Genomic DNA, 14,081 nt, shown 5'->3' with positions numbered 1-14,081 from the left:
AATCTATAATATAAATCTCACCTGTCTGCTAGTGTATGTGAATGTATGTATGTTTGTATGTCTCACTAAAACTTTCGTCAGACGCATCAGACCGTGTATCGACTGATACCACCTCGGATGTGTGGGAGCATAATGAGAATTAGCAGCAAACCGAATGTTAACGTATCCACCATGAGAGACAAAATGAAAAATCGTCTTTTGCACATGGCTCCACGCATCGCTTCCGCTTGGGAAGAAAAAAATAAGATAACCACAAAATAGTTATTGACTAATGGCAGAGCTCCGCGCCTAAAATAAACACCTCAAATATCACAGTCACTGGGAGGCAGTTTGCCACTATAAAACGAGAGATTTTAGGGAGAGAGAGGAGAGAGGAGGAAAAAGAAGACGAAGACGCCGGGCTGCTAGCTGCTGATGAAAGAAGTCACTCGCTTTCCAGTTACAAGCCAGGACACGCATCACCAACAGCAGGATGACCGGCCAACCCCTACCACATCCATCGTCCAAAAGATAAATTACGTTTACGAACATTCATTCCTTGTCAATTCATACATACCTACAAACATTTTATGAACCTTCATTCCTTGTCAATTCATACATACCTACAAACATTTTATGAACATTCATTCCTTGTTAAATCATACATACCCGCAAACATTCTACGAACATTTCACCGTAACGCAAACTGTCAAATATCTCCATCAGACAATCCATTCTTCATTAAATCACATTCCATTCTACGAACACTTTGCCTCTCCTAATACAAATTGTTGGTAGTAAATAAAATCGGTTCTCAACCTTCAATATTCGTCTGTCTTTAATTATATGGAGTCAGAATCTACACACTTCCAACGTTGTTCATTTCATGTATTCTTTGTTGTGACCTCTATGGCATCCTTCCTACCCCTAACCCTTTTATAACCAACCGAGGCCATAGATGCATAATATCTGAAAATTAGAAAAAAAAAAAAAAAGATTAATTTTGTGGTGGTCAACTGGACCATCTCTCTTGCAAGGAGGGATCACTTTTTGAGTCGAGATTTTCACAAATCACGCATGCCTAGCAAACTGAATGTATGTTTAAAAGATGTTATTTTGCCACATCATGAAGTCATAAGTCGTCGTAGCCGCGACAGCTAGTGCGCATGCCGCACCGGAGATGCAATGCAAAATAGCAGCGATGCACCGCATCAATGATGATTCAATCAAAATAGCAGCGATGATGCGCCGCATCATCGCTGCTATTTTGATTGAAATAAAAGTTTTTTTGATACATTTTTTTTTTTTTTTTTTTAGGGAGGGTTCCAGCATACGGGCTGCCAACAAATTCTTCCGTTTTTTTTGTTTGGGGGGGGGGGCTCAATATCCTTAGTACAGCAGCTGTTTTCAAACCAAACTTCATGTCCACCCAGGCAACGCCAGGTATCCATGTTAGTCTTAAATAAAAAACAAAAAAACAAATTAAATTTTCACGGAAACGTGGAATGATACTTGATATAAAATTAGAATCTTATTTAAATTATCTTGTTTCGATTGTTAAGTCATGAAATGCCATAAGAGCAAAAAGAGAACATATTTTCTAATTTATGTGACGGACAGAAAAAATACGAGTAATTCGTTTTTTGTAGTCAAGGAACACAACATTCGCTTTTAGAGTTATCTCCCCTGTATTCTTAATTGAACAAAAAAAAAAAAAAAAGCAGGAAGTGACGTCATAACATACTACTAACTCAGTGTGTTTTTTTTCCGTGTTAATAGTTTCGTGCACTTTTGACATATAATTTCACGTTTCTAGGCTAACCTAACGAAATTCAAACTGCGTCGACAGTCAACAAGTGACAGCCATATATCTTAAAGTTTGAACGTAGAAGTTACGAATAGATAAGATACTTTTTTTTCAACATGTCGGGCATTTTGGATAATTGTCAATGGCCAAGATGCTGTGAGTCCTGTGAACTCGGAGAAAGAAGAAACGTAGTTGCTTCTATCGTAGCAGGAATATTGGTAAGTGTATTTTTTTTTTTTCTTGTATACCATGAAAACTCCAATAGTGTATATTGACATGATACAAAAGTACTAGTTTACGGGAAAATAATCAACCGTAATTTTCAGTTTTTTATTATTTTCCTTATAAATCTTGGGTTTGTATTACTACACATATATTCGAAAAAGTTCTCAAAAAAACAAACAAACGTGGTTTTGGAGCTGTAATATGATTCTGTTGAGTCTTATGAGATCTACCCTCCCAGATTTTTATTTTCTGAGAAGGGATTAGTTGATGACTCTGTCAGCGAATGCCACCGGGGCTGCTCGGGCATTCTTGAAGGCCAGAATGTACTTCATTTAGTGCGCTGGTTTTTCAAGTCGGTATCTAATCCGCTGAAGAGAGTGTAAATAAATGTATACTTAATTCCTATATTAGTCGCGTAAATTATTTGGAAGGAAATGGTTTTCGACGTTACTTTTAAACTTAGTAAAAACTGACGGCGCTTATCCAGAATCTCTCCCTCCCCTTCATAAAAAAAGACAAAAACAAAAATCTGTCTGAGATACGTACCGGTGACGGAAAGAAAGGTACGTCTGCATCAGTGTTACCGCGCTGAAATAATAACGTTATTATTTAAGAAGCCATTCAGCGGACCTGTATGAGATTGACCCCACCCCCCACACCCCTATTTATTTTATTTTATTTTATTTATTTATTTATTTCCGACAATTATCATAGATTGCAGACTTAACTATCATCAGCAGGAAAAAAAAAATGATAAATTTAATGACTTTTAAGAAAGGGGGTTCGGGTTCACGCTTGCTCCTGACGTGATTAGTTACGATGTGTGAAAAAATTAATTTCCAGAAAAGAATCAATGACCGCTCTCAGATCGAGAAGGAGCAATGAATTGGTTGCGAAAGAATTGCCCCCTTCCGCGACCTAACCGTCTTGTAGTATCTTCGTCAGACGAAAGTGAAAGATTTACGTTCAATCGCCGGCAACCGAATCAACTTGTGGTGAAAGAAAGAGAAAGGCATAAAGACAAGGGAATCTCCCCTCTTATATGATGGAAAGATCAGATGATGGTTCCCCGGCACCACCACCGCCGCCGCCGCCCCGCCCCAATGTAAACAGAATTTTTGTGAAATGGTAAATGTCCACGGAAAAACGGTTAATTAAACTGCAGAAGCACCTGTTAATGGAATACTCCCCTCCCCAAAAAAAGAACAAAAAGCATAAAAATGTGTTTGGTGATTATAATTTTATAAACCACTCGTGAAAACTTTTTTTTAGATCAATTAAAAAGCATTAAAACTCCATAAGTCAAAAAAAAAAATAAATAAACAAACCACTTTTTTTTTTTTCTTTTTTTTTTTTTAACTTTCTTTGAAATGACCGCTTAAAGATTCCGGCATGCCAAGATTCCTACGCGATGTGATAGGACACCCCACTATTCCCGTTCGCACGCGAACGTGTCATGTAAGAAAAACACTACCGAAGGCGGTGAAATGGCAAAAAATAGTCCCAAGGTTCAGGGGTTCATACCATGCAAACGGTAAATTTGTGGCGAGTTTGATTATCAGATTCGTTATCAGCGACCTAAAAAGCCAAATTAGAGTGGTTGGAGTGCTGTTGCTGTTGTAGCATTAAGGTAGCATTTATCAAAAGAAAAATGTCCCCAACTGATCCCGAAATATATTTAAGTGCCGGTACTTGTAGTTAAATCAAGACATTAAAAAATGAAAATATTGAAAAAAAAAAATTCACTTAATTTGATCAAATAGTTTGTTTTTTTGTTTTTTGTTTTTTTTACAGCAGAAAAACAACTTATGCCACCGAGCAAAAGACCATGTTTCGATTTTTAGACCACAAGGAAGGAAGAGAAGCCATTATTTAACATGGGGAGGGTTTGTCGGCATTTTAGAATGAGTTATCTCCCCATGGTCTCCTTTCCTCGTGGTCTAAAAATTTAAACCTGTCTACCTTCAGCTTGGTGTCATAAAAAATCGTTTTTACGCTGTAAAAAAACCTAAAAACCAAAACCAAAAAAAAAACTACTTAATCAAATTATGTGAAATTTTTTTCAGAGAGCTTCATTCCATAACGGGTACATATAATATAACTTTTTTTTTTTTTTTTTTTTCAATATTTTCATTTTTTAATATCTTGATTAAACTACCTAAGCGTCTTTTAACATGGGACCAGTAGTTCGTCTTTTTTTAAATTTATTTTTTTATTTTTTATTAATTATCAAAGTTATATAGACACGAGAACTATGTACACATAGAAAATCTCACCGGTCACGTGACACGTCAGCAAAGCGATGTACAGTAAGTCAGGGAGCAAGTACATAGAACGTTATAATGGAAAAGTGAACCCCCTTCTTAAAAGTCATTAAACTTATATTTTATCAAAATTATTTTCTGTTAATATGATTATTAAGTCTGTAATCTATGATAATCGTTGGAAAAAAGGTAGGGGGGGGAAGCGCATTTTTTGAGAGAGCACTCTCATACAGGTCTGCCATCCATTCTTAAAATGGGTAAGGGAGGGTGCTTTGTAACTATTCTGTACTTTCACCTAACAATCTTATAAAACAAAAATATTGTAAAAATTGAATTTAACTTGAAAATACTATTTTTTTTTTAAAATAGCGTGGTAACATAGATGCACAAACACCAAAAGAAAATATTGTACATCAAAAATCACATATTTATCAAGTAATTTTAGTTTTAAATAAAAAATTAAATTTTATGGCTGAACTATGAGCGATTTCACAACGCCATCTTGAAAACAATTTGAAGGAACAAGGGAGATAAATCCAAATAATTCAAACTTTCAAAATTTTAGAAAGTCATTCTTAATGAGTGAGGCATTAGAAAAACTCGAATTTGCTTAAAAATGCTTTCCTTTATAAAAATGATATAATTTTTATTTTTCAATGTCGGAAACTGAAGAAAAAGTTTCATCTCTTTAAAACTCCTATTATGTTGATCATATGACTCTCAATCACTAGTAAGAAGGGTGTTTCTCCTTATCCAACATATAAGAAATAGACTAAGAAGAAATAAGTCTGAATACCACAAAATCAGGATCTACTAGAATTTTTGTTTTTTTTTCCTTTATTAAGCCATGGTCATAAAACTGCTGCCACATCTGGGCAGGAGCTGCTAAAAACAGCCTATCCTGCCTTGACAGAATACAAAATAGACTTTGTGGTTTAGTGGGGGATGCCCTTTTCTCTTCCCTGCAACCTCTCTCCCACAGAAGAGACGTTGCAAGCCTGTCTTTGTTTTATCGCTATTTCCATGGCAGGTGCTAGTCTGAGCTCCAATCCCTCGTCCCCCCCTGGCCAATCTTTCACGAGAAACACCCGTCTGGCTGAAACTACTGTCAATAATTTTCCCCACTCTTTATCTGAGCCTAAATCCAAATGTAGATTCCATGAGCAAAGCTTCTTTCTTAGAACTGCACGCCAGTGGAACTCTCTGCCGCTTGCCTGTTTCCCACCTGACTACAACTTGGACGTCTTCAAGTCCAACATAAACAAACTCCTAACAAACCGCCCCCTTAAGTAAGACACTCTATCAAAACTCCCAATACTAATGATTACTACAATACTATCTCATTGATTACTGTACACACAATATCATTGATTACTGTACACACAATAACCCTTATCCCCGAGTGGCCTTCGGGCCTTGATAAGTGGTGACTCCCATGTAAAAAAAAAACAAAAACAAAAAAACGCTTATCAATAGATAGAGGCTACTTAACTAATTAGGGAATGCATAAAACTTAGGAACATAACAATAGACAATACAGAACTTTGAAAATTTGACACTGATGCATGTCCATTAACATAATTCTGAAGTAACACAATAAAAAAAAAGAGATTGACAGTACATCGCTCAGAAAACACTAATGTGATTATGTAGAGGGTCTAACGTGAATGTATATTCTCTCAGGTTTGATCGGTTCAGCCATAGCACAGGCCGATATTTAAGCATTGCGGTGGAGCAAGAACCATGAAATAATCTGTAGGCAACAGATCTGCACCATTCTACTTTATGGCTGAGAGATTTGGCATATGCAGGCAAGTGTTCTCTGCGAACTGGAGGTATTCGACCATCACTGTTTGCACTGCATCCTCCATGTCTGCTGGCAACAGTTTCTCTCTAACAGGCTCTCTACAAGATCTGCTCCCTCCGAAAATATCTCCTTTGTTGGTTTGGTCACGCTCTTTGATGACACCCAGGTGACTTCATCTATCATCAACTCCACACCACCACAAAAACTCCAAATCTGGCTTGGGACGGTGAAACGGTGTTGAACTGATTCTGGACCCTCACCTTTACAGGGCCCATTGCTAGAACCGCAAATGACTTGCACTCATAACAGAAACGACTTTGGTCACTGTATTTGGTCAGCCAGTATTCAGGACGTGGTGAACTTGTTGGAAAGAGCTGGCTCCAGCAAACCATGCCACAACTACTATGACTATGATTATCCAATGCCAGAGCCTAATTGCTTACAAATGAATACTGTTTCCAAGATAAAACTTTCCATGTATCCTTCAACTAGCTTTCACAATGATTGAATAATATTGCAGTGAAAGAAGTTGTGGTCAATAGTCTGTTCTCATTTATCACACTGAACACAATTAGATGTCATAACATTTTTAGCTGCGTAGAGGTTGATGCTGACCTAGGGCGAGGGTAGGGTCATATCATCTATGTGATTGATACTTCATTGTTATCAAAACATTTCAACCTTGACGTTCAAAATCAAATTAAGCATAGCACCCTCTCCCCTCTTTCTTTAAACTGCACTTGTTGATCTTTATCATCTTGATTGGTTTACATTTACCATTTACCTGATACTAGTCTGGGTGCTCGTCGTTTTGAAGGCGTGTGTTGTTGAGCAAAAAAAAAGTGGTAGCAGGCAGGCAGCCTGGAACCTGTATTGCGAAAGAGGAAAAGAACCTGAAAAAAATTGTGACGTCTTTGCTGTTGTGTCCATTGCCAAACCGAAAGTGATGTAGGTTTAATTTAAGGCTAGACAATCGAAAAGAGGGAGTAACTTTCGAAAATATCATTGAATAAAAGTGACCCCTCCCTGTAGAAAAGTGCCCAGCTGGGGGTGAAGGAATTAATGCTAATTTTTCAATATTTGTCGTTCGAAGAGTCGAGCTTCAAAATGATACCGATCTCGTGAAAATCCGTCGCCTCTATCGAAAGTTTTAGGCAGACATACATGCATGCATACATACATACATACATACATTTAAACAGACAGGTGAGATTTATATTATTGATAATGCCCTTCAGTTGGATGTCACGTTTTCCTTCAACTGCATGAAAAGAAATTCAAAGCTCATCTACTCTCACAGTAAAAGGAGCATTCAACATGCCTTCCCTTCATTTGAATACTTTTTTTTTTTAATTTTTTTTAACAAAAGGTAATTCTTAGTGTCTTTTTTCCTAAATTCACCATGTCTCTCAAAAGGTGTGCTCATTTGGCCACAGTAATATAAGTGCAACACATATTGATAAATCTCAGTGCTTGGTATTCCCAGACCACCTTGCAATGTATCTTTGATTCCTTGCCAAGTTACAAGAGCTGGAAAAGGACCCATTCTAACATAAGTAGAGTGACAGATGGGAGTTTTAGCATCAAAAGGCAATCTAGGATGAACGAATTGACATGTGAAATACAAACCTTTGCCCTCCTCTTTAACGAGATTCCTTTGCGACCCCAATCCCATTGTGGCCATGATTGTTTTTACTACTTCTTTTGACCAATTTTTCTTTACCTGGAGATCAGGACCAAACCAGGCACTTTTTATCTTGCAAGGTCCGTCTGTCTGCGTCAGTAGAAATACAAATCTCCTCTTCCAAGCACGAGTGCATAACAGACTTGTCACAATTGACATTAACCATTTTAACCATCCAATTTCAGTGTCGATGACTCTCATCTCAAAACTACCTATTAAAAGTACTGTCATGTAATCGACAGGCAAAGTATCTTAATGTGATGTATGCGCCTGTCAAAGTAATTTCTTGTAAGGCCAAATTCACTCTTCCTCTGTGATGGTAGTTCCAACCTAAGTGCATAGAGCATGGATGGAAGTGGACATCTCTGACAAAGGGATCTGGACAGACTGAAATATTTGAATTATTCGGATTACTCAAGTTATTCTTGCAACTGATGTAACTTCCATAGTGGAATGGGGACATAAATGGATGGTAACATTTAATGCTAGTAAGATTAAGCTGTTCTCCTTTAAAAATTACGAGACCCATCTCCAACCATCGATATCCATGACAAATAACACTCTACCTGAGAATTCTTCCTTCAAACTTCTCAGCAAAATGAACTGAAACAAATACATTGAGGACATTGCAAAGGCTGCTGCAAAGAAGGTGGGTTTCCTCTATCGAGCTAGAAAACTACTCGCACCTGAGAATATCCTGTACCACTACAAGGCCACCATTCACCCATGCATGGAGTATTGTTGCATCTTCCACACTAGCCTCTCCCTCTTGGATAATTCCCAAAAAAGAGTTTTCATTCTAATAGGTCTCACTTCGTCAACTCCAACCCCTGTCCCATTAGGGCAGGTCGATTTGCAACTTTTTTCAGAAAATGGCACTGGTGATGATAGTTGGAATTTGATGTGATAAGAACAGATACCAAAAATTAGATTCCTATCTTGAACAGAAAATTGAGCATTTAATTTTAAAAATCGTGTAGAAAAATGCTGAGAAATCCTTCATTTTCATAGCATTTTACACAACACTGACTTAGAAATTTCACTTTTTATAAAAAATCCAATTAAAATTGATATATTTATATGAAATACATTGAAAGAAAAATAAATACATGAATTATAATTGTAATTATGAATCACAACTAGCAAAATCTCAACTTTTACTGCATTAATTAAACAAAAATTCTTTTAAATTTCACAATCTAAAAAGATATGTGGAGATATATTACACAATATTGTAATTCTGTAACTTGATTCAAGTTACAGAACGATGCATTTTAATTTTTTTTTATTAAACACGATAATATAAACTGTTATAATAGAACTAAATTGTTCTGTATAATTTCTTTTTAAGAAAAATGAAAGTCTAATTTGCTGGAACGATGACTTTATAATAATGTATCTATGTCTTGCTTCCTGCCCATATACAACCTTTTTAGAAAAATCAATCAAATTTGACCAATGTTTTGCTGCAAAATTGATAGCCATAATCTTTTTCAATCTTTTTTTTTAGTTGTTCACTATTTCTGGAAAAAACAACACTAAAAACAATTATTTGAAAACACTTATTGTTTATATTTTTGTGATAAAATATGAATAAAACTGACTATTGTTTGGGTAAATTGAGAAAACTAATAAAATTTAATGGATAAGTATTTATTTACCTAATGGACAAAATCGTTTGAATGCCTTCTTCTCTCACATCCAATTCATCTGAGTTTATCATCGCTATTATATTTTCTGGAAGTCGTGTAAAAGCACTATATTTTGAACAGTTTAAAACAGTAATTTGGATTTCAGGTAACTGTTTTGTTCTCTGAATCATATTAAAATATACTGTTGGTTAAAAAAATTGTCGGTTTGGTTCTCAAACTAACTAACTGCATACACTTGGATGATAAATTTGACCAGAATGTTTAATTTATCATAGAGTTTGAGGATAGACACCTCTGGTCCATAAACACATTAACCTTGTGGCTTATGTTAGCCATCTTGCTTGATTCAAGAGCCCAATTTTCTAAGCTGCATGCCTTAGTTTAACTTCTCGAGAAATGCCATCAGCATACTCTCAAAAGGTAGACTAGACAATAGCATATTCAAAAAGTAACCTCTGGTCTTCACACTTAAATTATTTGTTTCTTCTGCTGTCAGATAATAATGATCGGGAGGGACACTATTTTTTTTTTTTAGAATTCTACTTGAGGCAAATCTTGATAATTATTGATACAAAGTTTCCCCAAAGGACCAGTAAATTTTGTTAGGCTTTTTGTTGTTCCATCAATTAATTTAAAAATTGCTGTAAATGGCAGTTCTTCTAGTGGAACCTGAAAATTGCAAAATTTGCATGTTTAATAATAGAACCAGTTTACATAAATACCAATATATTATTTTATTTTCCACAAAAAAAAGGAACATAATTGCAGGTGAATCTATAGAATTAATTTTACTCCCTTGTTAGCAGGACAAGTGCAGATTATGTGCCTTTTTGACAATTTTCTGTCTTGCACTTTACTACAAATTCATCACATTTCAAGTGAGGAAGTTTACAGCTAGTTTATATGAAATAGTCTGTCTAGCTGTTCCTTCATTCTTTTCACTTTGATTGCTGCAAGAGATTTCCTGTCAATCTGTTTGGCCCCTCTTATAGCAAATTATATCGACATTCTGTCCTATATAACGTTCCCCTAACAAGGGCAATTGTGGATTAACTACTTGCCAAATACTAATTAATTCCTTAGCAATTAACATAGAAATCCCATTATTTTTTAAGTGACGATAACTGTTTTCAAGGAAATAACTAAACTGGATGACTTGTCGTGAAGTTGGAGGTGTTGTTTCATCCAAACGACAAGGTGGACCAGCAAATTTTGTGAACCATGGGTTAAAACTGACATTTTAATCTGAAAAGTAAAATAAATAAATGGATTATAACTGAAGGAAACTGTATTCGGCTATCTTCCAGTTTCATATGTAAAAAAAATAAGTGCTAGTTATAAGAAATAATGAAAAACTTTGTAGAGTTGCATAAGATGTATTGAAGAGAGGACAAAACCAAATCAGAGACATAGTAGTATTTAGTTTAGACATTTTTAGCAGATTTTAGCTCCTCCTTCGATAACATGAATTTACTCAAAAAGAGATTCATTCTTGCTGTAGCTGTGCCATTTTAAATGAGTGTTTAGAGTTTGAAAATCCAGTGCTTGTGCATCTGTTACCATGCTATTTTTAATAGTATTTTCAAGTTAAATTTAATTTTTATGAAACTTTTGTTTATTAAATTTTTAGGTGAAAGTACAGAATAGTTACAACACAACCTCCTATCATCCCCATGTAAGAATTGTTTTCTAAATAATAAAGTTATTTTAGCACAATAACATAGATGCACAAATATGGAAAACATTTAAAGCAGTTTCCTTATTTACTCATATTAATCTTTATGGGTTATCTGATTTTAAAACTATAATTTTAGAAGAAAAATACTGCTTAAAAACAATTACTCCCTGAAAATAAAAGGAATAAAAATTTGACACTAATTTTCTGCAAAGTATTTTTTTTATTTAGTAGAACAATTTGAAAATTTACGTGGTTATGTTTTGTAAAGAATGTGTAAAATAGAATTGTATGGACTATTTTTTTTTTTTTAAATATAAAACTGGAGTATTGCCATATTTTAATAAAAATTTCAAATAGAATTTTATGTGAAATATTAGGTTGGTGTCAAAATAATGTTTTTGATGTTCATTTGAACGTCAAAAATATGCCATTATTTTTGCACCAACCTAATAGAAAAGCAAATTAAAAAAGATAAAACGAATATGTTTAAATTCACTGCAGACACTTGAAATATAATAATATATATTTTAAACAAGTCCTTTTCGTTTTTTCTTTGGAAATAATTAAGCCTAAATCGTAATGTTTTCAAATTAAATAATAAACAAACGTTAATTTTCAATATCAATAACGAGCGTGTTTTGCGACGGTGAAATCTAAAATGTTTCCACCCAAAAACGTTCCTGAAAAAAAAAAAGCGAACTTTGGTCGTTATTATTTAAAAAAACATAATTTTGCCTTTACACTTAATATTTATTTTATTAATGCATTATCTTCACTCATTTTATTTAAAAATGTAGTTTAAAATTTTCTAAATAATTCCATTTTCTTAACAGTACGGTTTGTTTTGATGACGGGACGTTCTTGGCAATTCACTAAGAAACTTCTAATAGCTTCAATTTTTCAACTTTTAAAGTCATTTCCTCAAGCGAAGATAACGATTTTGAAAAAAATTTTGTGTAGGTCTTTTTTATGTCAAACCCCAACTATCATCACCATTGCCTCACCAGGGTTCCAAAATCGACCTGCCCTACTGTCCCATTGCTACAATGTTGCATCTTTGTGCCTGTTTTACAAATATTATAATGGAATATGTTCTGATGAACTCGTTTCACTTGTACTCCCTCGATGTAGATATCCCCAATAAACCTGGTTATCAACAAAATCTCACCCCTTCACTGTTGAGGTCCCTAAATGCCAGAAAACTTTCTACTCTAATAGTTTCTTCCTTCGAACAGCTAAACTTTGGAATTCCCTTCCTACTACCCGCTTCCCTGACTGTACTGATATGCAGAAGTTTAAATGTAACAGATTAACAAGATCTTAGTTTATTTCCTAGGCATGGTCCCAAATAGTAGCCCCTTATATCCAAGTAGTGATATGCCTTGTTAGAGGCGATTGTGATTAAAAACAAAACAAACTCCAACCTTATTAATTTATTTTTATTTCGGATTATTATTCTCATCTTAATTAGTTGTTGTTTTTGATCTTTTATTGGTTTTGTTTATTTACAACGTTTCGGCCAACTATTCCTCTGGCCTTCGTCAGGTGGTAACCGCGACGGATGTGAACTTCGAATCTCCTAACTGCATTGTCAGCCATCACTGCCATCCGTAGTTGTTGTCGTCTCACCACATTTTGGCCAATTAACCTCTGGCATGCTTCGGGTGGGATTGAAACCGCTATCTTCAGACAATGTTCATCTGGAACTGTAGAGATTCAACGTCTCTATCAACTGCGCCACGGGCCCCGAAGGGCGATCAAGGTTGGATTCTTTGATCTTATAAATCCACGTTTATTTATCTGATCTTCTATAGTCGGGTCCGTACCGATTGGTATATATATATATATATATATATATATATATATAATTCCTTAATTGGAATTCATTTTTGAGATGAGCATTATATATTAATTTATTTTTATTTCGGACTATTATTCTCATCTTTATTAGTTGTCGTTTTTGATCTTTTATTGGTTTTGTTTATTTACAACGTTTAAATTAATATATAATGCTCACAACGTTTAAATTCATATATAATGCTCATCTCAAAAATGAATTCCAATTAAGGAATAATATATAACTCCAACCTTCTTTAGGGATATCTTATCAAACTCTGGAATTGTTCTGTCAAACATGAGAAGCTGCACCAGATTTCAAACAGAACCTGTTATTTACTCCATCAGAGTAGCTTGCTCTCATTCCATCAGCTATGACCTAGTAGAAGTCTTATATAATTTGCAATTGTGTTCTTAGTATTGCTCACACTGAGGATTGAACCTTCAATCTCCAGTTCTAAAACCCATTAATAGTACACAGAAACATACATTACACTTTACTGCTATTAAATGTTCTGAAATGAATGTAAAAAAACTGGGAAATTTGAACACTCTGTATGAAATATAAGCAAACGATAACATTAAGATGAATCTTATTTAGTTTTCATTTTACATGCTACTATACTTTAATCCGTGTAAGTTTTTTTTGGTCCAACTCGTAGGATTCCAAAAAATTCTATCACCTTATTGCTACCAGATCAGGCTTGCGTAATATTTGCATGAAAAGGTTATAATAAACACAAAACTCTTTCCATATAATTATTACCTTCGTCTAAAAGAATTTATTTATTTTTATTTTTATCTTTTTAATTATTTTTACATTTTCATCCCAAACAAGGCATAGTGTCACTTTGATGTATCAGAGACATAAGTTGCAGGGATACTGTGTAGGGAGTTGAGCAGCAAGATGTTTGTTCACATTACACTTGAACTTCTACATATCAGTACAGTTGGGGAAGCAGGAACCTGGAAAGGAATTCTAAAGTCTAGCGGTTCTGGGGAAGAAACTATTAGAGTAGAAGGCTTTCTTATATCTAGGGATCTCTAATGTGTAGGGGTGGGATTTTGCTGCTTGTCGGGTTTGTCGGGAGTATTTATTTCAAGGGGGTACAAGGTCTTGTAGTTTGGGATAACAGTTGAAGCTTAAAT

The 14,081-nt window shown here is 34.8% G+C and overlaps 1 protein-coding gene across 1 annotated transcript in view; it reads left to right on the top strand.

Moving 5' to 3' along the window:
• Positions 1-1,684: 1,684 nt before the first annotated feature.
• The window catches only part of LOC145239887 (transmembrane protein 50A-like), a 42,901-nt gene continuing 30,504 nt past the window's right edge, over positions 1,685-14,081 (top strand). Inside the window, exon 1 of the mRNA XM_080103504.1 lies at positions 1,685-2,004. Coding sequence (XP_079959630.1) covers positions 1,903-2,004 — 102 coding nt within the window. The 5' untranslated portion in view covers positions 1,685-1,902. The remainder of the gene's footprint in view (positions 2,005-14,081) is intronic.

The sequence above is a fragment of the Euprymna scolopes genome, chromosome 19, assembly GCF_053919585.1.
Source record: "Euprymna scolopes isolate OS-2025 chromosome 19, ASM5391958v1, whole genome shotgun sequence".
Lineage (NCBI taxonomy): Eukaryota > Metazoa > Mollusca > Cephalopoda > Sepiida > Sepiolidae > Euprymna > Euprymna scolopes.
The sequence above is the reverse complement of the archived record's forward strand: the minus strand, read 5'-3'. Positions and strand labels throughout refer to the sequence as shown.